Source organism: Furipterus horrens, unplaced genomic scaffold (genome assembly GCF_987537825.1).
Source record: "Furipterus horrens unplaced genomic scaffold, mFurHor1.1.pri manual_scaffold_13, whole genome shotgun sequence".
In the NCBI taxonomy this organism is placed as follows: domain Eukaryota; kingdom Metazoa; phylum Chordata; class Mammalia; order Chiroptera; family Furipteridae; genus Furipterus; species Furipterus horrens.
Window position 1 is genome coordinate 28,860,776 of NW_028327183.1, and position 26,205 is coordinate 28,886,980.

At 44.6% G+C, this 26,205-nt stretch overlaps 2 protein-coding genes across 3 annotated transcripts; one reads left to right on the forward strand and one right to left on the reverse strand.

Annotated features, from left to right (window-relative positions):
* Positions 1–1,690: 1,690 nt before the first annotated feature.
* Positions 1,691–18,261, reverse strand: EMC8 (ER membrane protein complex subunit 8). Of its 2 annotated transcripts, none has more exons than XM_090261239.1 (5): positions 17,173–18,227; positions 9,771–9,847; positions 4,133–4,202; positions 2,684–2,778; positions 1,691–2,176 (listed from the first exon to the last, which is right to left on the reverse strand). In XM_090261239.1, the coding sequence occupies exons 1-5, from the start codon at positions 17,401–17,403 to the stop codon at positions 2,017–2,019; spliced, it is 633 nt and encodes a 210-aa protein (XP_090117365.1). In that variant the 5' UTR covers positions 17,404–18,227; the 3' UTR covers positions 1,691–2,016. The 2 variants fall into 2 exon arrangements, with proteins under 2 accessions (XP_090117365.1, XP_090117366.1); XM_090261240.1 differs by having other exon boundaries at positions 1,924–2,176; positions 2,684–2,774; positions 17,173–18,261.
* Positions 17,770–26,205, forward strand: COX4I1 (cytochrome c oxidase subunit 4I1). Its single transcript, XM_090261241.1, has 5 exons — positions 17,770–17,882; positions 19,060–19,133; positions 24,093–24,260; positions 24,920–25,051; positions 25,948–26,205. The coding sequence occupies exons 2-5, from the start codon at positions 19,061–19,063 to the stop codon at positions 26,082–26,084; spliced, it is 510 nt and encodes a 169-aa protein (XP_090117367.1). The 5' UTR covers positions 17,770–17,882; position 19,060; the 3' UTR covers positions 26,085–26,205.

The following is a 26,205-nucleotide window of genomic DNA, read 5'->3' on the forward strand; positions in this document are numbered from 1 at the left end:
GGAGGGAGCCCAGCAGAGGCTTCCCCCATTTCTACAAGGACATAGAAGCAGGTACTCTATCTTTAAAATGTTCGTTTTTTTCACAAATATGGCCTTTCCTTCCGAATATTTACTATGCTTTCTTCTGAAAATCTAAGCCTGCCTCAGCCACAGAAAGGATATGGATCTAGACTAAAATCCAAACTGGTGGATGGCACATGTTGCTGGGGAGCTGGTGCGACGATCAACTACAAGATTTCCACAAAGAGGTGAAAATGAGGGAAAATGACCATGGTTTTAAGACTATCTTTAAAATGCCTCCCAAACTAGCTTTAGCTACACCTTGATTCCAAGCAGCTCTGACCTTGAACTGGACAAAGCACATACTCATTCAAATCCCAGGAAAAGAGAGCCTGTTCTGTGTGGTAAATGCTGGAAGTGATTCTTCTCCCTTTCTAATACAAACACAAACCCATGTGGAACAAGACTGTCCAAGACCTTGGGCTCTAAGGTGAGAACAGTAAGAAAGACAAAGTGTACTTCTAATCCACCACCCCTTCATTTGTGTTCCCGATACAAAATGATGTCACTTCCAAAAGTTAAGGGTAAGTGTTTGAAGAAAGGGGAAGAGAGAATCTGGGGGATCAAATAAAGCACATCTATCATAGGCAATGTCCGAAAAGATTTTCCTATTTGTCAAGAGAAAATAATGAATGCTGTATCACAAACCTTTTCAACAGATCATGCTAATTGTTATAAATCTTCATATAGTCAAAGAATAAGATAAGAAGAGAGAGAGGATTCTTTGAACTCTGCACAAAATAATTCATATAAAAAACACAAAGGGCCTGGGCTGGTGTGGCTCAGTGGACTGAGTGCTGGCCTGCAAACCAAAAGATCACCGGTTCAATTCCCAGTCAGGACACATACCTGGGTTGCAGGTCAGGTCCCCAGTTGGGGGTGTGTGAGAGGCAACCAATCAGTGTATCTTTTGCACACTGGTGTCTCTCTCCCTCTCCTTCTCCCTTCTTTCCCATCTCTCTAAAAATAAATAAAGAAAAAAATGCAATGATACCATCAAATTTCCCCATCACCTTCCTATGATTGGGTTAAGAAGTTTAACCCTAATAAGGTCTACGTATAAACATTACAGACAAGCTCTGTAAAACTTGCAGAGTCTAAGTTTTGTTTTGCTTTTGTTACTTCAAATACAAAAGAAATAATTATTTTGAAGACATACATTAGAATCATTAGATACATGTAAGTTAGAGCTAGGTGTGATTCTTGCCTTTAAAAATAATGTTAGTACTATTCCATGTTTCCTTTTTTGATTCTACAGGTTACAAGCTTTCTGGTTGATTGAGAAGCATTACACTGCACTCCCATTACCAAGGATGTTTATTTTTACCCTCAGTGACGAAGGTTTCCCAGGCAACAGTGGCTTTATTCCCACCGTGCAGAACTGCAGCAGTGCACGCCACACCATGTGGGGCAGCGCGGCTCATAGCTGGGGCCTCCTGACCGCGGACGCCAGCACACAGGCTCTCAGACACCGGCCAGGCACCAGCACACGACGCGCCTGCCCAGTCCCAGGACTTAACTCAAACAGGATGAAAACTCGCGGACACTCTCATTAGGTATAAGATATGGGCTTTTTTTTTTAAAGATAATTTGTAAGTCTTGAAAAGTATCCTCTCCAGATTATAAAAGATTAGTTAAAACTGTTTAATAGGAATGATTTTCGACAAGCAGAAATAGCTCTGATTGGGAGGATTATGGCAACATACAACTGGGAAGAACTCCACAGGATGGTCAGATTGGACAGTCCGTACCTCTTTTAGAGACTATGCATTAAAAAGATGACTTTGCATTAAAAAGATGACTTATGGGACATTCTGCCCTCTTTCAAGGCACATGCCACTTCTGAACACTGTCAGCTTTCCACACAGGCAATGAGATATTTTATTTACATTTAAAAATAGCTTTTCTTCTTCAGCCTAGAGGAAATGCCCAGAGACTAGTCACTGAAATCCCTCCCTAACACAGGTGCAGAACAGCTTTGTTGATCTCTGGATTTGTCCAGTCATTCCGAATGTCATCTAGGTGGTTATCGAAATCGACGAGCGTTTCATAGGACCTGCTATCCAGGAGTGACGCTGAGATCCTCTGGGCCTCGGGCCAGTCTTCACAGTAATCACTATGAGGTGAAACAGGAGAAATCAACCTCTTAATGAAAAAGGTTTGGCTTTTCAACAGAGTAAACAGACAACTAACCACACACAGAGTGGTATAAAGGAAGAAAATAATGAATACTAGCAAACACGTACATTTTAAACACATAAAGGTGTACATCAACAATATAAAACGTGGTTAAAATGAGACACCCTCCAGAAGAAATGCTGAAAAAGATGGAGGCGGATAACTGATGCTGATTACAAATAAACCAAACCAAAACCCTGGGAAGAGGGTTTGGCTGATGGAGAGGGTCTCAGGGTCTCTCTACTGTTCTGAAGCCCTATTGGCCTCAGTCCCCTGGGAGCCCAGAAACACGCATGATTCCTATATGAGGGCTGTACACTCCTCTGGAGAATACTCTAACTGAAAAACAACGGAAGTTGGGATCAGCTTTCCTGTGGGAGCTGGGCACCTGCAAAAGGCCCCAGCACACTCTGCACGTAGGTCATTCTGAGAACACAGCACTCACTGGTGTGGGTCTCTGCACCGCCATTTGTTTTCATGGTGTTCATACACATGAATCGTAGGTACCACACAGTCCATAGTAAACTTGGTGTTGTCTACCTGCGCACAAGACAAAGGACACAGTTGTGAACAGAGCTAAAAAAGTTAAGAGCCAGTACCTTTCTAGAAGTCTTTAGGCATTCCTCGTGGCTCACGGCAGAAACCTTGCCTTACAGTATAGACACTACAAGCGTAATGTGCAGGACTGCACCCCAAGTGTGGTCAAGGTAAACTGTGTATTATGCAAGATAAATACCAATTGTTTTTTTCACAGAAGTGGTTTTCAAACATTACTTCTTCCCTCCCTGTTCGAATTCTGTCTGAATTGAGATTATTTAACAGGCTTTTATGAGGGGGGACTAAAAAAACCCTGGAATTTATTTATAAAAAATTGTGTATTTATTCTTACATGTTTAAACTTCAGTTGCCTTCAAAATACTCTCCATTTGATGAAATACATAGATCAAGATATTTTTTTTCCACTGCTTAAAACAGTTTTTGAAATCATCGATTTTGATGCCTTTTAGTGCTTCTGCTGGTTTTTGTTTCCTCTCTTCCACAGTGGCAAAACGTTTCCCTTTGAGGATTTTTTTCATCCGGGGAAACAAAATAAAAGATGGACAGGGCAAGATCTGGTGAAAAGGGAGGGTGGGGCATGGGGGTCATGCCATTTTTGGTCAAAAACTTCTGAACACTCAGTGCAGTGTGGGCAGGTGCGCTCGTAAATCCCCCATCACGAAATGGGCAAATGTGTTGAAAGAGTCTTCAAAAACATTCACTGAAGCCAAACGCAGCCTCTCATCACAACGCCAGCTGCTGCACCAATACAGATGGGTTCCTAGAACACTCCCCTAGTGGGGAAGCCTGTACTACAAGGGGCCTGACCTCCAGAAGATAATTCTGGTTTTTTTGGGGGGGAGTTCCACGTCATATGTCAGTACCTATCTACCTGACTCCTTCCTTCCTTCCTTCCTTCCTTCCTTCCTTCCTTCCTTCCTTCCTTCCTTCCTTCCTCCTTCCTTCCTTCCTTCCTTCCTTCCTTCCTTCCTTCCTTCCTTCCTTCCTTCTCTCCCTACAGCCTATGCTGGCTATTTTAACTCAATGATTGAGCGTGCATCACAATCATCTGGAAGCATATTAAAAAAAAGATTGCTGGGCCCCAAGAATCTGCATTTTTAACTAGCTCCCAGCTGGTGTTCATGCTGCCAGTATGGGACCCCACTCTGAGAACCACTGAACTGGAATGACTCCCCCCTTTCGAAGATCTGTGTGCTGTGACTGCAAAAGGGGGAAATGGTCTGAAGTATCTGCAGAAAGGAAGACCGCTTATACAGCAAAGCTCTATGTTAGCAAGAAAATGGTCAGGAGCCATCCTGTAAAGAGAAAACACTATGGGCAATCAAGAGATACTTGCCATGATGAGAGCAGTATCGCTGAAGCCCTCGGCAATTCTGGAGGCCACCTTTTCTGCAACCTGGTTAGGACTGCAAAAGAAGAACCAGTGAGTCTACCACATACTAGTTAATGCCACTCAACACCGTCTACCTACAGCATAGGAAACAAGCAATAATAAAAAGACCAACGGTCCACCTGCAATGACTTGGCCCGAGAACAGGGAATGCTGTAAGGGCAACGGGGAGCACAGTGAAAAGCAGGCTCTGTCTCCTCCTACCAGGAAGCCTGTGTGAAGGGGACTCTGAGAAGGCATCTTCTAAACAGAAAGGCTCCCTGCAACCCAGTGGAGAGCACTGTCCAAAGCACTTAGGTGAACTCCTGCTGAATGCTCCAGCGTAGTGTCAAGCTCCAGGCTGGAGGCTACCTGGCCGGCCTTTTCCAACTCTAAGCTCCCAAAGTGACTCTGCCCACTTAAGCTGCTGGCAATCGAGTTTCTTGTTTTTCTTTTAAAAAAATTTCTAAAATTCCCAAGCCATTCCTAATCTTCTCCATGCTTGTCATCCTTCAATCAGCGGCTCTAGCCCTGTCCCATCCAACCTTGATAAATGACAACTTTCTACCTTAAGTAATGAAATGAATTATAGAGTGGCTCCAACATCACCCCTGGCTCCCCCCTGCCCCTCCATAAATACGGCTATTTTTCTATCCTATTTCTGGAAGAGGCATCCTGCCACCCATGGGCCCATCCACTCTGACCTTCTCCTCAGGGCCTTATTTATAATAAATTCTCTTTGTCAAATCTGACGGCTCTGCTGTCAAATTTGAATAAGTCTTTTCCTTTCTAGGATAAAAAAAATTATTTAACTGGTTCCCTCTAGCCACTGTGTAAGCTCTCTCCTTCCTTTTAACTACATTTCTTAAGCTTCTTTAGTAAGTCAATGATCTGTCTCTCTTGCTCTATTTTCTTACACAGCTGTGCAGTCTGGTTCTGCCCCGTTGCCTCTGCGGGCCAGCACTCTCAAAACCCATTGAACATGTGCCTGCCACCCTTTCAAGACCTCCCAGCTGGAAGCTACCACATCCAGGAGGGCTGGCCTATTTCTAGTTTCTCTGATTGAAGTTACCTTTCCCACTTTTCTTCACCCATTTTTTGGTTCAGGCTATCGCCACAGCCAATGGGTTTCTAAAATTGCTTCCTAACTGGTCTCAACTTCTAGGCTCTTCTTACCTGATACATTCTGGAAATTCTCTTCAGATGAATTCTCCTCAAATGCAAATTTCACACACACACCCCCCCCCTGCTGTTCGCCTCTGCTTGTAAGATAAAAGCCTACCTTTTTCAGCCAGGAAACCCAGGCCTTTCTCACCATGCAAGGTGTTGCCAAGCTACCTCAGATGAGGTCTCTTTGTTCCTCCTCTAAACACTGTTTACTTCTAAAGGCTCTGACACTTAATCCTTGGCGTGCAGTAGAGTCTCAGCTTTTTGAAGCAAGGTCTGAGCTATGTATTTTAATGCATATAAATACATTAATTATTTTGAATTTATTTAAAGAAACATACTATACAATTACAAACCTTTTCTTGTGATTGAACTAAAAAAGCATATTATAGGGTTTTATAAAAATAAACTACTTTTTATAAGACTTCATTTATTTATTTTTAGAGATGTGAAGGGAGGGAGAAAAAGAGGAAGAGAAACATCGATGTGTGAGAGCTACATCAACCCGCTGCCTCAGACATGTCCCCAACTGGGGACCTGGCCCACAACCCAGCATGTGCCCTGACGGAATAGAACCAGCAAGCCTTTGGTTTGCAGGATGACACTCAATCCATTGAGCCACACCAGCCAGGGCTAAATTATTTTATCTAATTATTCTGTTTTCATTTTCAAAATTGAGAATTTATAGCGATATGTTGATTATAAGTATTATGTCAAGAAAAATGAGAACAACAATAATTCTGCTAGGCCATATCAACTCCTGTTCCTGCAAAGAGTCAGCTGCCAAGTAAGACCGCAGGAACCCTGGGGACAGAGGTCACTTTGCTAAGCCTCTTCCCAATCAGCACAAAGCTAGGCATTTACTCCTAACGGAGACTTTACATTTTTACAATTTGTATCTAAAAGCTTTTTATTGAGTATCTACCTCAGGTCAGGGCACAATGCCTGGTACTGAACTTTACTCACATGAAACGCTAATTATGATGCAAAACACCAGTAATGAAAGGATGCAAAAACCTCAAGTTTAGGAAATGAGTAAAATGGTTACAAACACCTTACATTTCTTTTTTTAATGTGAAAACAGTGAATGATCCTTTTCTGAAAAGAAGAAATCATAGGACTAGTAACTGTACCAGCTCCTGCCCTGAACCAAGCACAAAGCTAAAATGCTATTTGCCGCTTCACCCTGTCCTCACCACCACTATGAGGTACGAGCTTCGAGCTCCATTTTACACAGAGGCCCAGGAGGTGATCAGTAAGCCACCTAGGTTTTGAAACTAAGTCCACCTGGCTCCAAATCTTACGCTGTAAGACACTGTTAATTAGCTGATACTCCTAAAAGAGCACATTTTTAGCTAGGTCTGGCTGAAGAGAGAAGGGAAGGTTTTCAGGTAGAAGCATATGGCACTGAAGAAGGAAGCTGGCATGTCCCAGCCCCTGAGCTTCCAAGCTGTGAGGCCTTTGTGCAGGGCTCATCTCTGGCTGGTTTCTTCACCTGCATCCCTACGAGGATCAGACAGAACAATGCCAGCAAAGCCCCAGGCCGGGTACAGTGAGAAGGATTCCAGGTTTACCCCTAACTCCGCACACAACACCAGCACACTGGAGGGATGGATGAGATCCTGAAGTACAGTAGAGATGGACTCACCAGAAGGAACTAAAGGGTTCCTGGGCACACTTCTTTAACACCCCCCCCACCCCCCCAGCTAATGTTTAATCCTCTCTATGGATCTGAGAAATGGCTGAGTAGTAGATACTTAAATACTGACATCAATAGGGGGATGCAACACCTCCTGAGCACTGAGCAGGTGAAGAAACTAGGAAATTCTAGAAGGTATAAATGGCATGAAAATGGTGTCTGAGTAAGATAATTCTATGCTGAGCTAGAATGAGGTGCGAACAGAGCAGGCAGACAGAGAGGCCATGAGACAAAGGAGGCATGCAGACGAGCAAGCCTGTGAGGTACACAGTGGTGACCACGTAAGGCATAGATTTGGTGGGGGGTGGGGAATAAAGGGGGGGGGGGCGTTTACACTCACTTGACAAGCCTGTGCCCTTACCTCTTGCCTAGTCTCCTCCCCTTTCTTCAAGAGTAGCTGCTTGGTTCAGGAGAACCCTCCTCCCATTGCTTACAAAAGAAAAGTTCAACTGGCCTTAAGAGCCCTGGGTGTGGCCTCGTCTTACCTTTCCAGACTTGCTTGCAAGCATTTCCTGTGTGTGTGCACCCCACAACCCTGCCCCCTTTCCAGCTGGTGTCTTCATCACAATGTCCCCTCTGGAATGTTCTTCTCTCCTGGTCCCCACTTGTAAGACCCTGTTCACTCTTGAGTGCCCAGTTCCAATGCCTCCCTTCCCCGTGGGCTTCTCTGATCACACTGACAGACCAACTCCTCCCTGTGCCTGCTGTCCCAGCCCTCTGCGCCAACCTCACGGCAGCTGGCCTGTTGTTTTGTGTCAGTCCTGTGTTGGCAGTACCTTTTATATTCAACCCAGCAACTTGCAGGCAGGGGCCAAGAGTTTAGCTGTGTTCAGCAGAGCTTGGCCACTCAGGGCAGGCATTCTTGTCCAGTCAAGACCAGGCCGGACACAGGCCCCATGAATAGGTTCCTGATCAGGTGGGAATGCAGACACTGAGTCATCAATACATGGGAGGTGGACAGAATCAAATGGAGGAGGTGCTAGAAGGAGTGAGGTTAGTAAGAAATGCAGCTGAGGAGGAGAAATGAGTGGCGCTCTTGGGCAGTTAAGAGATGTAATGGAAGAAGCCAAGGAACCAGCTCAGAGAGCGCCTGTGTGCTGTCATCCCAGCAGAAGCTTCAGTAGGAGTTGTTTTGAGCCCAGCGTTCTGCTTGTTACTCTGCCTCTCTCGGAGTCCCTACTGGACCCAGTCCTCCAAGGGTAAGATGGTTTTTAAGTCCCTGAAGTGCATCTGTTTTAAGGTCACCAGCTTATTGTATTATTTTCAAAAATGCTATTGAGCCTTGGCTAGTGTGGCTCAGTGGATTGAGCGCTGGCCCGCAAACTGAAAGGTTGCTGGTGTGATTCCCAGTCAAGGCACATGCCTAGGTTGCAGGTCAAGTCCCCAGTTGGGGGTGTGCGAGAGGCAACTGATCGATGTTTCTCTTGCACATAGATGTTTCTCTATCTCCCTCCCTTCCCCTCTCTCTAAAAGTAAATAAATAAAAAATCTTAAAAAGAATGCTACTGAGTCCAACCTCTTGCCTATGCTGGGCCAAGTGGACATAATTCCAGTAGGAGTTTAGGTCTGGGGCCCTTCACTGCATCCCCTACCTGCCTGAACACTGCAGTCAGCCAGCCAGTGTGAGGGAAATGTGTCAGTGCCTTTCGCTGTAGACTGACTGTACTCCTTCCTGGCTGGAGGAACGCCACCGGAGGGCAGGGCAGGACTCCTCTAGGCCTCTCCTTGTGGGCTCATATGAGGCCATGCCCCTCAACCGAAGGGCACTGCTTCTCTTGAGGATGACTTATATTTTCTTAAATTTTTTCTCTATTACCACTGACATATAGTATTACATTAAATTCAGGTGTACAACATAGTAATTGGACATTTATATAACTTACGAAGTGATCAGCCCATAAGTCAAGTACCCATCTGACACCACACATACCTCTCCTAGGCTGCACTTTACATCCCTGTGACTGTTTTTGTAACTGCCAATTTATATATCTTAATCCCTTCCCAAGGTGGACTTCTTTACTCAATTTTCCTCCCTGTCCTATCAGGCTCAGGGACGGTACTGGCTTTTGTCACCAGCTTTAGGTTACTGCACTACTCTCTTGTGAGGTCTCTTATATACCTCCCACATCTTTGGAAATAATCTGCTTATTAAGCCCTCCTCAAATTATCCTAACTTTAGCATGTCATCTGTTTTTCTGTGAGGACAGAGACTGAGGCAGAAATAAAGCAGTTCTCTGCTTTACTCATTAATTAGAAAGGAACCAGGAGCCAATATGAAGGAAGCAGTATATACCAAATTTTCATCATAGTATCAGACCCTTTAGAGCACCAAACCTAAGTTATTTTATTTACCCCAAAAGAGAGTGGGATTTTTTCCTAATGCTCTGGCCTATATCATTCCTAGTTTGGGAATGGGAAGTGAGTCAGAAGAGCTGAGTAGGGACAGAAATTGGAGGCCCATGACCATTGCTTTCATTGTATGAATTTTCTTTAAGCAAAATAAAGAAGATACAAAACAGAACCCCAAAGTTAATATAAATGTTTAGACTTTCTGTTGTTTGGAATTATCCACCCCACAGTTCCCCTCAAATACTATAAACAAGTACAGAGGGCGGGGAGGGGTTTTATTCTCACAGATTTCACATCTTGAGCCTACAGAGGGTCAAAAAGCACATCAGAGATGGCTTTGTCTGTCACATGATCATCCTTTCAGACTAGAAGGTTTTTGCACAGACATACCTGGCATCCTTTACTCGTTCATTAGCTTGATAATAACCAGCAATCACATAGCTATTATCTTTGCACCATGAATCAATCTGAAAGAAGAACAAAAATTGGGAAGAAAAGATAAATGATTTTCCCTTAACTATCAAGTCTTAATAAACACAGGAGACCCCTCCCTCCCAAATGCTGAGACACACCAAATAAACCTGTATCATTCTCCCCAGAAGGGCTACAATAATGAAATGGGTGTTCACAGAAAAGAGGTCACACCAACTTGCTTTCCATGGTCCATATGAGGCCACAGAGAGCACAGAAAGCACAGGTCCCTCACTCTCACTGTGGTGGGGTCTCTTCCTGTAGATGAGGACTCTGTAATGGCCAGAAGGGGTGGGACTATACATGAGGAACGGCCTCCTTGCCAAGTCCCTGCAGAAGGCCCTGATGTTGACACGTATTAAACAGGTGCAGTGTTGCGGGAGGTAGGGAAGGGGAGACCATCTTTACCCATCTTTTCTTACAACATGAAGAACTGAAGCATTCTGGGGCTTGAAAAATACTTAAGATCATTTAAATCAATCCTTCATGGATAAGCAGACGAAAGCTGAGAGGTCCGAAGTTTGAAAAGTCATGTAGCAGAGCCCAGATGGGACTCTTAAGTCTCTTTTGAAAACAAGCCCTTTTATACTATACTTCGACATTCCTAGCCAACATACCATGATAAGCCCTTTATACTGGAATGTGGGGTAAATAGGCACACACGGGTGGGCAAATGCAAGCAGGGATGCCGCCAACCCACGCGTGCGCGTGCGCACACACACACATTTGATTTCCTGTGGCATGCTTTTAAATGGGAGGATGGTGATAGTGGCTGACTTTGAAAGTGTTTTGTGTCCATTTTATAATGCCACTCCTTTCTCATCAGATTTAGCTTCCTGCAAGTCTAATGCCATTGTTAAAAACAAAAGGTCATCCTAACCATTTTGCCATAATGGAATTTTAATAATACACTGCAATAAATTCTACTCTCAGTCTGCAGAAAAGGGAAAAAAATTGATCTTTGCTTTTTTCACAGCAAATTAACTGGTTAAAATGTTTTTCTTTTTTCTTTTTTGTTTAATATAGCGCTATGGTTCTTTTTCTTGAATTCTGGTTTGGACCTCAGATGGTCTCCTTTATGACTAAAAGCAGACATTACAAGACAGTTACAGTTCAAGGTTCCCTACCTCTCACAAGGATTAGAATAATTCTGGCCTCCTAAGAGCTTACAAATTACCATATTGGGTCAAAACCAAAGCTCACTGAACCAATTAGATGTTTTGGTCATCCACCCAAAAGATTAGGGTATGTCTCCAAAATACTTATAATGGCTCTTTCACTGTAACTTTGCTGCAAATGACTCCAAAATTACTTATATTTTGTTTCTGTCACCTCCTAAAGGAACAAGTTCTATAAACTTTCTATTGCTACTTATAACAGCAATTTCTTTCATCTTTTAAATTTACCTCTGTGTAGTACCAAAAGGCACAGCCTAGCTTTAAGATGTGGCATTTGGCCCCATTCTCTACACTCAGACCCATTAGATTAGTCTCCCTTTTAGTGTAGCCCTCTCAGCCTTTGTTTCTAATCAAAGACCAACCCCTTGAGTGTGTTCTCACTCAAGGTAATCCTCACCTGTCCACCTTGGCATCCCTCTTCCTGACCTCTGGTATAGGTTGTCCTTATATCCCGAGTCAGAACTAGAAATGTGTCTCAAGTTTGGCTACTGTCTTAGTTTCCTTTTGCCCTTGTTACAAGTTACACAAACTTAATGCCTTACCAAACTTATTGTGTTATAGGTCAGAAGTCTACAATGGGTCAGCAAGACTGATTCCTTCTGGAAGTGCTAGGGCAGAACCCTATCCTTGCCTTTTCTGGCATCTGGAGGTCACCCACATTTCTTAGCTAGTGGCTGCATCACTGTGACCTCTGTTTCCATCATCACATCTTTGACTGAGTGAACTTCTGTTTCTCTCTCTTTTTAAAAAAATTATTTATTTTTAGAGAGCGGAAGTGAGGGAGAAAGAGGGAGAGAAACATTCATCAGTTGCCTCTCGCATGTGCCCTGACTGAGAATCAAACCAGCGACTTTGCAGGACAACACCCAACCCACTGAGCCTCGCCAGTCAGGGCTCTGCTTCTCTCTTATAAAGACCCTTACACTGGGTCCATTAGGTAATCCAGGATAATCTCCCCATCTCAAAACCCTTAACTTAATCTCATCTGTCAAGTCCTTTTTGCCATGTGAGGTAACATATTCATGGTTTCCAGGGATTGGGATGTGAACATTTGGGGAGACTATTTTTTGGCTGACCACTGCAACACTTAACATAAGATTTATTTGCTACTAGCAATGTTCTGACCATCCCCAGCAGCAGTTTTGAGTGAGCAGTCTAAGCAGCTTCTAGATCCCTTTCCTGAGCTAAAGGCAAGAGTATAGGACTCCTTAGCAAACACACTGCACACCTTGACTTACACTTTACCTGATAAGGGCAAATTTCTGTATGAAAAACTTCAAGGACCTAACCAAATTCCAGCATAAAAATAATGTCATGCATGACCTCGAACTCCTAACAGAACTCTCTGAAGTGGATACCCTCAAGTGAATCAGGCCACAGAGCTCTGGCTTGGTTTTAGAAACTTTGAATGATTCAAACAAAAATAACCAAGTTAACTGTCCAGATATAGATACGACTGGCCACCAACAGAGGAATAGAGAACATGAAAGTAAGGAATTCAGAACTGACTAAGGCCTCCCTGCCAGCCATCAGAGCCCACAGAGGAGGGCACATACATTTTAATACGAAGGGAAGAGTTTTCTTTGATAGTCTTGAAAATGGTACCAGATATGAGGTGAGAATGACCTGGTGTGAAGTGAAAGTCAGTGTGCAGAAGACGAGTGCTGCAAACCTCGCAGCAAGCCCAATGGCGCATTAATAAAAATCCCAGTGGATTTAAGCAGCAGCTTGCTCAGTAACGACAACCTGTTTCCTCCCAAGTCGGGCAGGGCAGGGCAACAGAACTGAGAAGCTGTCTGACCTCTGTTCTCAGGGAATCCACTTCCTTTTGCCTTGCTGCTGATTACCTTCTCCTGTCACACATTTTGTGAGCAATCAAACTGAAAATCAAAAGTTCATAATAACACTCTGAAACCTGATGTCAACTTAGTATAACTGACCGAAGAGCCCCAATTCTGCATTTATTCACATACGGTAGTCCCTCTTTATATCGTGGTTCAGTTATCACAGTTCACTGTATCGCGGGATTTTGCGGTACCGTATACGTACGTTGTTAAGGTTACGTAGGTTTAAGAGTGTAGAATAAAGGTAAGGTTCGCACTTCGCAGGGGGGTCTAGAACGTAATGCCTGCGATAAGCGAGGGAACAATGTATAAAAAGAAAGTAGCTTCTCTCAGCAAACTTGCTAACATTTGCACATGTGAGACACCTTACAATTTTCAAAGCACTATCACCCGACAGCCATAGTGTAGGCAAGGCAGGGAGCTGGTAAGAGAGTCATTCTGAGGAGGGCTTGCCACTTCCACGTTGAGATCGTCTGTGGCAATAAGCAGGCCTTGAAGGCTGAAAGTAGAGGGGTAGTTCGTTTCAGTGAGAAGAAAAGCTCTTTCTCAAGTGGGATGCTGAGTTTTCTGTGGAATGGAAAGCAGCTGGATCCCTAAGTGCTCTGCAGGTACATGGGATGGGGACAGAGGGAGAAGTCAAGAGGAGGACCTGAAAGAGACCCAGAGCAGCCACCTCCCTCTCCCAGGTCAGCACATGAGTGTTCTGTTGGCTTACGAAAGGGCCAAAGGAGAGCAGCCCCTGCAAATGAGCAGAGAAGGCGCACACAGAGGCAGCAGAAAGAATTATGGACCAAAATCATGGTGATTCGGCCAACTGGCAAATAAAATCATCTGAGTAGAATGTAATCAAAGGCTGCTCCACTGTACTAGGAAACCAAACAGGGGAAAGGACGTAAAGGGCTTAGAGAAACAGCAGGTCTGTGCTAATTTTCCTACTAAAATGGGTTTTTGCTATTAGAGAAAATTCTGTCACTACCGACGTCAAAGGGTTATAAGGATAAATAAGATAACAAGCATAAGTACTTAAAAAAAAAAAGCATCCAGAAATGCAAGGATTTTTTTTAAAAAATGGAAAATTATAAGGAAAAGCCTTTCGAAGGAATCCGATGTGGCACTTTGATAGGCTGCATATCAAGTCAGCCTTTTCCACTTGTCAAAATAATTACATTATGAAACTCCCTAAAAAGAAAAAAGCCATTAGACTAAGGCCTCATTTATACATTTTCATGGATTTAGAGGCTTTATTAAAATTCCATCTTCTACAGATGATACACTGATACATTATGGTTTCTTGCACTGAAATCTTTCATCACTTTCAGGTTATAAAGTTGTTAAGTCAAAAGCTGAATGATATAAACTTAAATACCTTAATTGTAGTACAAAATGTTTGGATGGACTCAAGACTGCAAAGTTTCCTTAATGACTTTACTCTGAAAGTTGTTGCAAAGAAGTTATTGCACGGAATCAAGTTGGACTTAAGTTTGCTGGATGGGAGACTCAAACAATGAAGGAGGAAGTGCTGGAATTTGAAAGTCTGGAGTGTGGTGACCCAGGGTGAGAAAGATCAGGACAGGACCTCAGCCTTGCCCTTTCCCTCTTAACAGCGGGTGGCAGTGGGCCCATCTTAGGAGTCAAGGTCTCCTCTGGGCATCTTCCCTCCCCAGGTAAGTGGTTTGGGAAGCAGCCCTGCTCCATGGGGAAAATTCTTGTAAAGGTGACTCAAACGCAGTTGTTTATAGTTAGTGTATTTAATTCTCTCGAGTATTGCACTCTTATCTTGTAATAGGAACGTAACTCTTTAACTCTCTCTGTAAAGGTTATTTAAGAATGAGAAGAATTAGTAATAGTTTTACAATTCCAAGTGCAGTTCAAGTTTGTCTTTATCTATGCATTTCTGACAGGATTATATATGGATTTAGGACAACACTCCTTTTCCTCCTACCCTCTGGCTGCTCAGTTACCCTGTAGACTCTTCTTCCGCCCACCCCGGAAAAAGTCCAGTTCCTCAGGCTTCTGCTCATGGCTCTCCCCTCATTCCACACAAAGTCCTGGCCAATATGACCTGCTCTCACAGCCTCAAAAGTCATTGAGAAGCGACTGGCTCCCAATCTAGGTCTCCAGCCCATCCATTTTCTGAGCTCCAGATGCATTTCAACTTTCAATACTAGGCTGTCTTCACTTGCCCTCAGTGAAAGGCACCGCTGTCCTCCCAATGCAAAACTCAGAAAGTGAGCACCCCCCCTTGCTTCCTTCGCCCAATGTCCACATTCGATTAGTCACCAAGTCCTGAAGAGTCTCCCTCCTGGCTTCCCCTGACCCTTCTCTGCATTCACAATGCACTCCGTTTAGGCCACCTCTCTGCCTCTAGTCTTGCAGGCACTCCTGTCTTCAGCATCCTCTTTGCTGCAGACTAGAACCATCATTCCAAGACACAAGTCTGACCAAGCAACTCTCCTTCAGTGACTTCCCTCTGCTCAAACAAATTCCTTTGTGTGATCTGCAAGGTCCTTCGCAATGGTATCTGTCCACTGCTCACCTCTCTATCCCTGGCCCCTTTACCCTCCAGCTCTTTCTCCACCCCCAATTTTCTCCTGGTCTTTGCACATGCTGGCCCCTCTGCCTTGAGGGTTCTCTGTCTGCACCCTGGGTTGCAATGGCCAGCCCACTGGGCCACTACTTGCACGCCCCGTTCTCTGGACAGCCTGGCTTCCCTAACTCTGTGAGCCTCGTTTAGCTGACTTTTCTCTTGGATCCCTCACCATTTTCTGCTTAACCCCACATATGGCACTTATTCTCTGGTTCTGTACTTGTCTGCTTGGCACAAGTCCACCTGCTAAGCGGGTACTGTGTTTGATCCACAGATATATCTCTCCATCACAGGCCTGGAACTATTGCAGAAATAAATAATCCTGCATTAATGCTATCGGTAAATCTAGTTCCCTGCAAGTGAATGCACTACACATCCAATCAGCCTGCAATTCCCCTGATAACAGAATAATTAAGACAGTTGGTTGAAAAGACTTGTATTAAAACATACGTATGCACATCAGTGATGTTTTGGTACTGACAGTACATTTCTTCAGAAGCTAATATGGTTGATTTTCTAAATATTACCTACTTCTATCTCCTGCCCAGAGATGATATGAAGAAATTCACACAATGACTCAGTTTAACAGGCACTCAACCATGTGCCAGTAACCTTGGACCAGGACCATTTGCCCAAAGGTACTTCCTGCACACCAAGAAGTTACATGGGTGTTATAATCAGGTACATTATGAAATGGATTCATTTTACTTACATAGAGAGATAGGACTTCTACCTACACCTTCTCAAACTTAACTACTTTTCGCATGGATTATATGTTTTTAGTCATAGTTTATACTTAAATGAGAAATACACAGTACCTCAACTCAAGTACTGAGGCAGGTCTGAGGCTAGTTTATTTCTAAGTTTTTAACAACTCCCTGGCATTTACAGGTGGTCTTTTCCCCTTCACTGATCATCATTATCTCAAAAACTGCTGCCTACAATTCAACTACCATCCAGTTTTTCTGTAACCTAAGTTTTCCCCATTGTGCTTCAATAAAGCAGTCACTGCAAGAACACACATAAAAGCGAGGTGGATAGAAGAAACGACTGTTCCTGCTTTATAACTTCACAAAGTCTTTAGCTTTTAAAATCACTGCAGCATGCTAGATAAGTCACACACGAGAATAAATTCTCCTTGCACACTGTTCACACACTCGAGGAAGGAGAGCAGTGCCTGTGATGTGAACGCTGCCTCTCCAAACGTGTTGGACTCTGGGATCCCGGAGCACCCACATGAAAAGAACCACAGCGTTTCCACCCGCAGCAGGTAAGGAACCGGCTCTGTGAGGGCGCTCACGAACCACACTCCAGCGTTTAGGTCTCAGCGCACCGAAACTTCCCCCGACTCAAAATCCCAAATGCAGACGCCTTCGAGTCACTCCCCAGTTAACGACAGCTTGTTTCTATAAAGGCTCCTGGTTTGAGGAAGTTAGTGTATTAATTCTCGCCTAAAGAGCCTTATAAACACCCACGACGGTTAAGGTGGCTACTTGGGCCGCTGCGATTAGGAGCCGCCATCTGCGGGGCGCTTCCTAAGTGCCGGGGAAAGATCCACGCGCTCTCGCGGGTCACCCCGTTCACCGTCACGGCGACTTCAGAGGGTGGGTTCTAGACTCCCGCCGGACACCTGTCAGCTTCCAGCTGGGCTGCGTGGAAGCCGACTGCGTGCCAATCTCCGAGGGGCGGCCAGGCGCCGTTCCCACGCTTACCAGTGTAAGGGCCACCTCCAGCATGGGGGCGAGGGCTAGGGTGCCGTGGAACAGGGGAATACAATCCACGAAGAGAGTGTGGTGGGCGCCCGGGCCGCCCAGGGGCAGGTGCTCCTTGCGCGGCTTCTGCTTCTCGGCCACCAGCAGTCCATTGACGGCGCAGTGGGGGTACTTGGCTCCATGAAGCACCATCTTGCAGTAGGCCTGGGTGGTCAGCTTCACCCCGGGCATTCTGAGCCCGGGAGGGCCCAAGAGACCCCGGCGCCGGCTGAGGCCTAGATCCGCTGCCCGGCCGCACGGCGCCTAAACGGAGAAGTGGGACGAAGCGGAAGCTACTTGGTGCGGCCCGCAACTGGCGGAGGCCCCCACAGGGCCACCCCCGCTTTGGGCCGGGTTCCTTGGACACCGACTCCGGGTTGAGGAAGTGGACACGAGGACCTCAGGTTCTGCTCCCGCAACACGCCGGGCGCCGCGGGAAAGCGGTTTCTCAGCGCCCGCCGGAAAGCAGCCCAGCCCGGCGTTTTACGACGTTCGCGGCGCTCCCCTCCTTCTTCTCCATTGACCTCCAGCGCGGCCGGGCGCGAGGTGGAGTCCTCCTCGATCCCGTGGTGCTCTGCGGCGCGGCCTCGCTCTCTTCCGGTCGCGAGCAGCTAGGGTGTAGAGGGCGGACGCGGCGGGCACAGCGGACTGCAGCTGGGTAGTGGCGGCAGGTGAGACGAACGGCGGCCGGCCCGCGCCCCTGGGAGGCCGTGTAGGGTCGGGGACCGGGAGCCATCGGGCTCGAGTGCCCCATGCTCGGCAGCCCGCCGCTAGCAGAAAGCGGCGTTTGGCCTTCGGACCGGTTGACATTGAGGCTGGACCGCGGGAGCTCCGGACTTGGGTCAGCCGATTCGCGGCCGATGCGCGGCCCAGAAGCGTCCGGGTCGGCTCCTCCTACCCTACACTGCTCGCGGGCTGGTTTCAGGCTCTGACCTTGGAGCGCCCGCTAGCCGAGGGCGCGGGCGCGGGCATCGTCTTGCTGGCCTTCCGGGAGCGGGCCCGGGGCCTTCGTGTTGCAGCCTCGGCTCTGACCCCTTAAAAGGACGTATGCGCGACCTCCCCAGGTTTAACTGGTTTCGGATAGAGACGCTCGGCTCCCCTCCTTAGAAGGTGCCCAGCGTCCACCCACGCGCCGGCCAGGCTGGGGGAGTAATAGAAGCGAGAATGGAGCGAGTTCAGCTCTGACGTCATGTTGCTGTTTGTCCTGCCCCCTTTGGATTGTTTTCTAAATGTGTTGGGGACCCTGTTCATCGTCACCAGCCCCCGGAAGTGTGCAGTTTTAAAGGAGAAGTGGGTAGGGGAGATGGGTCTGAGTCAGGAAGGGCCAGGTGAGGTGTGGGTCATCCGGTCACCCGTTGTCTGCAGGGATTGGAATTGGACTAGGGTGACACTTGCAGCCTTTCTCCCTGGTTTGCCCTTCCTAAATACTAAGTTGAAAGCAGCGCATGCCACAATTCCTTGAGCCGTTCCTAACCTTTTACGTGAAAACAGTGGAGCCCATTATGGCACCACAGTGCTTTAGCTTTTCTAGCTTTTTCAGTCTCCTTAATAATTCTTTTTCTTGTTTTTTAAGGAAGCCAATTTTCTACTAATTGCCTGAAGCGTGTATATATTATGACACTTGGTTTATAATGAAGCTCCATGAAGACTTAATGACTACTAAGAGAAACCTTATCTTAGGTTATTCTGTGAATTCAGAGTCAGTAACAAACGAAACATTTATATATTGAGGAGACGAACACAAAAGAATTGCACTGACTTTGAAAATACACTGAAGCAAAAAGAAGAATCGTTCCTAATGGGTGTTCACTCTTATTCATTGAGGAGGTGTACATTTTTATCTTTCAGAATGTTGACTACCAGAGTATTTAGCCTAATTGGCAAGCGAGCAATTTCCACCTCGTTGTGTGTACATGCACATGGTAAGTTACCTTTTTTTACTTTTAAATAGGCTGTGCTAATTTCATTTTTCCCCTGCCATGTGTAAGGCCCTGTGCTGGAGTTTCAAATCCAGACGGCTAAGATAATGATCCTGCTGTTGAGGGACTTTAGGGTAGGGATAAATATTTTAACAGGGGATACTTAGTTCTAGATTAAAGGTTAGTTATGAACCATTGAATTCTAGTTCTCGATCTTTGCTTATATTTTCTCCTTTTAACCTTTCTCTTCCATTTTTTCAAGTTCAAGTTCTCCTTTCAAGAACTCTTCTCCACTATACCTGATTTTAATGATCTCCTCCCCCTCTAAAAAACTTCCAACCACTTACCTTTAATACTGTTTATATTATTGGGACAATGGAACGGAGAGAGCTTGGGCTTCTTAATCTGGACTGGGTTTAATCTCATTTTAGTTCTGGACTGTCTATTTACGTTGTAATAACCTGTTTCCTTATCTGAAATACATGTAATGAGCTTCGTTCAGTGCTTGGCGAGCAATTTTAGTTTTGCACTTACCAAGTATGTTCTTCATACCAGACACTGTCAGGCACTGAGAATAAAAACAATATGAAGCATGGAATCTTTCCACAAGAATGTTTGCAATCTGGAGAGGGACAGATACATGAAGACAGTGTTTCAGTAACAGGTGGCCCCTGAGGAGAAGCATTTAGCCTGGCTTGGGGTTCAGGGGAAGCTTCTGGAGAAGAGGCTTCGCTTTGCTGAAGGACTAGCACGTAAAACCTCGCATTCAATAGGAGAATGACTTTCCAGGCAGAGGGAAAATAAGCAAAAGGACAAAATGTGAATCAGCACGATAAGGTGCGTTACTAAGGGGGCAAGTGCAAGGCTTGAGTGGTGGATTATGAACTTGGAGAGCAAGGTTTATGTGTGTAGGAGCTTCATAACCAGTAATTTCTATTAACTGCTTTATGTGTGAATTTTTCCTTGAAATTGTGTCATTTAATTCGTGGTACTATTCTCTTAAATTATTCTATATTCCTTATTGCCCGGGATAACACTATGGATATAAACTCTAAAACAGATCATTGTAGTCAGAGTGTTGTTGAAATGCCTGTTATTTAAACAAATAAATAATAAAGAAAAATTTATTATTTCATACATAAAGGAACACTATTAAAAGTCTAGGAGGCCACTTATGACAAAGATCACATTTTGTTTCCATTTTGGTTTTCTGATAGTTTGTTTAGTTTGTTTGAGGTATAATTTATGGAAAATAAAATATACATTTTCTAGGTGTAACGTTCTATGGATTTGGATAACCTCACATAGTGTGTAACAACAATTCCAGTTAGGTCACATCTCCATCACCCCCCAAGTTCCTTCGTGTCCCTTTGATCATTCTGCTCTTCTATAAGAACCAACTTCTCTCTCCTTATAGTGGTACTGGCTGTGTCTTACTCTTAGGTATTGTTTTCTGTGAGGAAGTAAGATCAAATCAGCCTCTTGAAACCCTGCAATGCCTAGTCATGCCTAGAGTAAGTCTGAAGCTGGTCTTTCTGATCTCATCACATCATACTCAAGCCAACAGCCCAACCAGGCCTCCAGTGGTACAGCAATCCCTCCCTTAGTTCATGTCCATGGGTTGTGCTGTAAGTTCTTTGGCTTTTCCATTTTCTATACTATTCTTAACACCCCCCCACCCCCCCCTGTCTATTTTCTATCTACCAATTATGCGTCTTAATTCTTGCACCATTTCCCCATTTGTCCCTCTTCCCCCTCCCAGCTGATAAGCCTCCAAAGGATCTCCATACCTATGGTTCTGTTCCTGTTCTGGTTGTTGGCTTAGTGTATTAGTTTGTATTTTTAGGTTCTGTTGTTGATAGTTGTGAGTTTGTTGTCATTTTTAATGTCCATAGTTTTTATCTTCTTTTTCTTAAATAAGTCCCTTTAACATTTCATGTAATATTGATTTGGTGATGATGCACTCCTTTAGCTTTACCTTGTCTGGGAAGCACTTTATCTGCCCTTCCATTTTAAATGATAGCTTTGCTGGATAGAGTAATCTTGGTTGTAGGTCCTTGCTTCTCATCACGTTGAATATGTCTTGCCAGTTCCTTTTTGCTGGCAAAGTTTCTTTTGAGAAATCAGCTGATAGTCTTATAGGAAGCCTTTTGTAGACAACTCTTTTTCTCTTGCTGCTTTTAAGATTCTCCTTATCTTTAACCTTTGTCATTTTAATTATGATGTGTCTTGGTGTGGTCCTCTTTGGGTCCAACACATTTGGGACTCTGTGCTTCCTGGACTTGTTTATTTCCTTCGCCAAATTAGAGAAATTTTCTTTCATTATTTTTTCAAATAAGTTTTCAATTTCTTGCTCTTCCTCTTCTCCTTCTGGCAGCCCTATGATTCGGGTGTTGGAATGTTTGGAGATGTCCCAGAGTCTTCTTATACTCTTCCTTGTTTTCTTGAATTTTTGTTTCTTTTTTTCTGTTGAATGTTTATTTCTTCCTTATGTTCCAAATAATTTATTTGAATCCCAGTTTCCTTCCCTTCACTGTTGGTTCCCTGTAGATTTTTCTTTATTTCACTTAGTGTGGCCTTCATTTCTTCCTTTATGTTTTTGCTGTACTGAATGAGTTTTCTGAGCATCCTGATCACCTGTGTTTTGAACTCTGCATCTGATAGGTTGGCTATTTGTGTTTCATTTAGTTCTTTTTCTGAGGTTTTGTTCTATTCTTTTCATTTGGGCTATATTTCTTTGACTCCTCAATTTGGCAGCCTCTCTATGCTTGTTTGTGTATATTAGGAAGAGTTGCTTTGACTCCCTGTCTTAGTAGTGTGGCTTGCGTAGAAAAAGTACGTGTAAATTACATGGAGCAGAGCCTTAGGTAATCACTGTGGTGGGGCATCTGGCTTCACTGCTTTGTGGCTCTGTGTTGGGGGAGGGCTCAGAGAGAGGACTGTGCGCTGCTGGAGGTTTGCCTGGCACTTGCTCTGTTTCCAGTCACTTCACTCACTCCCTGTATGCGACTGGTGCCCTACCAGCTGTTGCCCTGGTGGCGAATCCCAGAATGGGTGGGTTTGGGAATGTTTTAAGACCCTGTGGACCGTTTAAGTGGAGTTTCCTGAAAACCTGGCAGTTTCTTCCACTGCCCCAACCCCCACTGGTCTTTACAGACAGAAGTTATGGAGACATCTTCCTTGTGCTGAAACCCTGGGCTGTGCAGTCTGGCCTGGTGCTGGGATCGCTTGCTTCCAGGTTATCCCTTCTGATTTTTATCTACCACATGTGACTGTGGGACCTCCTGTGCCCCTTCTGACATGGCCTCTTTGCACCACATTGCACCTCTCAAATTGTCTCTCCATCTCTCCACTACTACCCATGTAGATGAATGTGGCTTTTTAAAATCCTTGGTTGGCAGACTTCCATAGTTAGATTTTCTGACAGTTCTGGGTGTTATGTGTTTTGAGATTTAGTTGTAATTCTCTTTGTGGTTGTGTGAAGAGGCAAAGCTTGTCTGCCTACAACCTTCATCTCGACCAGAAGTCACTAGGCATATTTTTAAATAATTTGTAAGCTGAGTGCTAGTGTACAATCATTATTTTTAGTTCAGTCATCATTTTAATAGAATCTTAGAATTGTAAAATTGGAAAGTAATTCTAGCCATTTTTATGTCAGATCCTTTTGGGTTAAGGTCAAGTATAAATATGTAATTGGTAGTTATTTGCATGGCAGAGTTAAGTATCTAGGGAAATTATATTTTGCTTTGGGCTGAATGTCTTATTTCACTGTTAACATGATTTGGGAGATTTTAACTATTGGGACTAAGCTTGATGGAAGGAAAGCATTTTTGTAGGACTTCATTAAAATACTTCTTCTTTTCCTGCTGTCTGAACTTTTTTCCTCTTTACTTGAATAATACACATGTATATGCTCATTTGAAGGAACTAAAATTTCTCCCTATTTGAGCAGAAATTCCACTTTCATTCTCTCCTTTTCCCCTTCTAACAACTTGAGTTTACTTTGCCAGGAGTTTTCTGTCTTTAGTTACATATAAATGTGAGTATCTATGCATGATCTTCACTTCTAAAAAGAAAAACCAAACAACCCTGGTTTTGTTCTGTGACTTGGTAAACACAGTTTTTCCTTTATGAACACATGGCTCTCCTTTTTTGTACTGTTTTAAGTTTTTTCCTGACATATGTATATCTCCCTGATTCCCTTTCTCTTTATTTTCTTTTCCAGAGTACTCGTTTCCTAACATGATCTGTAATGTACACGTCTGTCGTGTTTGTTTCCCACAGTTAGCATGCAGTCACCAGTGAGTGGGAACCTTTGCTTTGTTCACTGGTTTCAGATGTCTAGACTCATGCTTAGCATATAGCAGGTGCTCGGTAAACATTTGTTGAACAGATGAATGAATGGCTCCATGATACACGTTTCTGAGAAGCCAGCTCACTCCATCCTCCATTGGACACAGGGTTTTCTTGGCTTTTGGCTGTAATACAAACTGCTGCAGTGACCATCTTTTCATATATCTTTATTTCTCAGCCTTGAACACTTATTTCTTTGTGCGTTTTAATATTGTTTTTGCTCTTACTCATTAGTTTGAGTCACAGAAGGGCCTTCATGTAGTTCAGTCTCCATCCTGAGCCTTTGACCTCTATGTGAATACTGTTAGCGGTAAGAAGTGCTGCCTCTGTGAGCAGTGGGCTCCTGGTAGGGTTCTGTTTTGCCGTGATGGGAACTGCCACTGTTAACTGTCTGCTTGCCACTCTCGTTTGCTGTCTGGGCCGCGCAGGACAAGCCTGCTTCCTGTTCCACGTGATAGTCCTTCAGCTATTTGAAACAGTCGCTGCAGCCCCCCGGGATAACAGGTTTTCAGAGTGTGCACACGTTTTTATTTCTGTTTTTAGAAGTACCACTTGTTTGTAACTCTAAACCTACATGAATTTTAAAGTATTTTCCATTGTGTTTTTTAGGGAGTGTTGTGAAGAGTGAGGACTTTGCTCTCCCGAGTTATGTTGATCGACGTGACTATCCCTTGCCTGATGTGGCCCATGTCAAGAACCTTTCTGCCAGCCAGAAAGCCTTGAAAGAGAAGGAGAAGAACCCCTGGAGCAGCCTGTCAATTGATGAAAAAGTTGAATGTGGGTATTGAAGGGAAATAAGGCACACAGTGTGAGAGAGAATTTTGACTGTGAGTGCTGGGGAGCTACCGGAGACCAGCATGCACTGGAGGCTCGGTGTGGTGTGTTTCTGTGGGGCTGCTCTCGGACGCAGCTTCTGTGCTCTGCCCGCTGGCTGAACTCTGCCCAGGCTCCTTCGTGCTTACGGGGCTCCAGCCCCTGGGAGAAGCGTGAACAGGGATGCAGAGCAGCTGAGTGTGTAACACGTGGATGTAGTGTCTCGGTGCCTCTGCTGGCTGAGACTGGGTTTACTATATAAATTATTGATGGAAGATTAACAAAGCATTGTTAGATAGGGAAGGGTAATGAAAGTAATGTGATTAAATTGACCCTTACTCTCTATATATAGAAGAATTTCATTTTAAAATTTCTTTAAATTTATTTTCCTAAAGCAAACTCCATGCATTTTTCTCCTCCTCCACCCCTCATGTGCATGTGTGAGAGCTAGTGTCTGCATGTGCACAAGCATGTTACGGCCTCAGGCCTCTCTGTTGTATTTCTCAGCTCCATGTTCATCTCTTGCTGTATTGTGGGGATAAATGGTGGAGCATAGGGGTCGAGGGAATGGTTGGTTCGTGTAGCTCATTATGCCTGCAAATGGCTATTCTTTCTGCTCATAGTGTATCGCATTAAGTTCAACGAGAGCTTCGCTGAAATGAACAGGAGCACGAATGAGTGGAAGACAGTTGTGGGTGCTGCCATGTTTTTCATCGGCTTCACTGCTATCCTTCTGATATGGGAAAAGCGCTATGGTGAGTAGAGAGGAGAGGAGAGGCTCTGTGCTTGGACTGGTTCAGGTAAAAAGCCCCCAGCAACACAAGACCTGGAGTTAGCCAACACATCTGTCTTCCAGGAGCGGGCTGTAGGGGGGCCTTTACACAAAATAAGGGCCTTCATTTTGGGCTCCATCTCAGGATTGTTGATTAAGTTTGTGATACCGGCTTGTGTGAACTGAAGTTGCATAAGCCAGAATCTTATTCGGGGTGAGATGTACCTGCTTGGTAGTGAACTACTTTGTGTATCACAGCACATTCAGTAAGGTTTATGTGCTCACCAGTCAGTCATCAGAAGGTGATGTAGTGAAACTTTGATGAAAGAGAAGAAACTCTTACTCATTGAAGGACTATTTCAGCTGTTAAGAGACTGCATTGCAATAACTAGAATTCTGGGTTTTAAGACTGCAGTTTCTTCTTAGGGTTGGGGTTGCCTGCTCATTCTAGTGCTGCCTCTCCTGGGTTCTTTCTCTCCAGGCAGAATAAGTGTCTTCCCATTCTGAGTAGGTATAATCCTGTACTTGTGGTTTGACTATGGACATGGATTAACAGACCTGTGCCCATCTCTTTGATCTCCCAGGTCACCTTTGGCTCTGTTTGGGCTCTGTCCTTCCCTGTAGACCCTATTATCTATGTCCTGTAGAGAAGACATTCTGATTTGAGCTTAAGTATTTAATTTAATTTAGAACTATCAAGAGTTGTCAGTGCCCAGAGTTAAAAACCAGTGGCATCTGCATGGGCATTGGTGTTGAATGGCAGATGACTTTGCTGATCTACTTGCAAGTGTGTTGTGGTAGACCTAACACATGTAGTGCATTGCCTTAGAAACAACTAGTCAGGACAGTGTTGCCTCATACAGTTGTTTTGGATTGTAGTGTATGGCCCCATCCCGCACACCTTTGAAGAAGAGTGGGTGGCCAAGCAGACCAAGAGGATGCTGGACATGAAGGTCAGCCCGATCCAGGGCTTCTCTGCCAAGTGGGACTACGACAAGAATGAGTGGAAGAAATAAGGACCTGCCATTCACATATCTGAACCTCACCTTGTTCTGTCATTTCATTGCAGTTCAGCATATTTACTGGAAACTGTTATGTTGCAGTCCCAATGCTAATAAACGGGCAGTTGACTTGAAA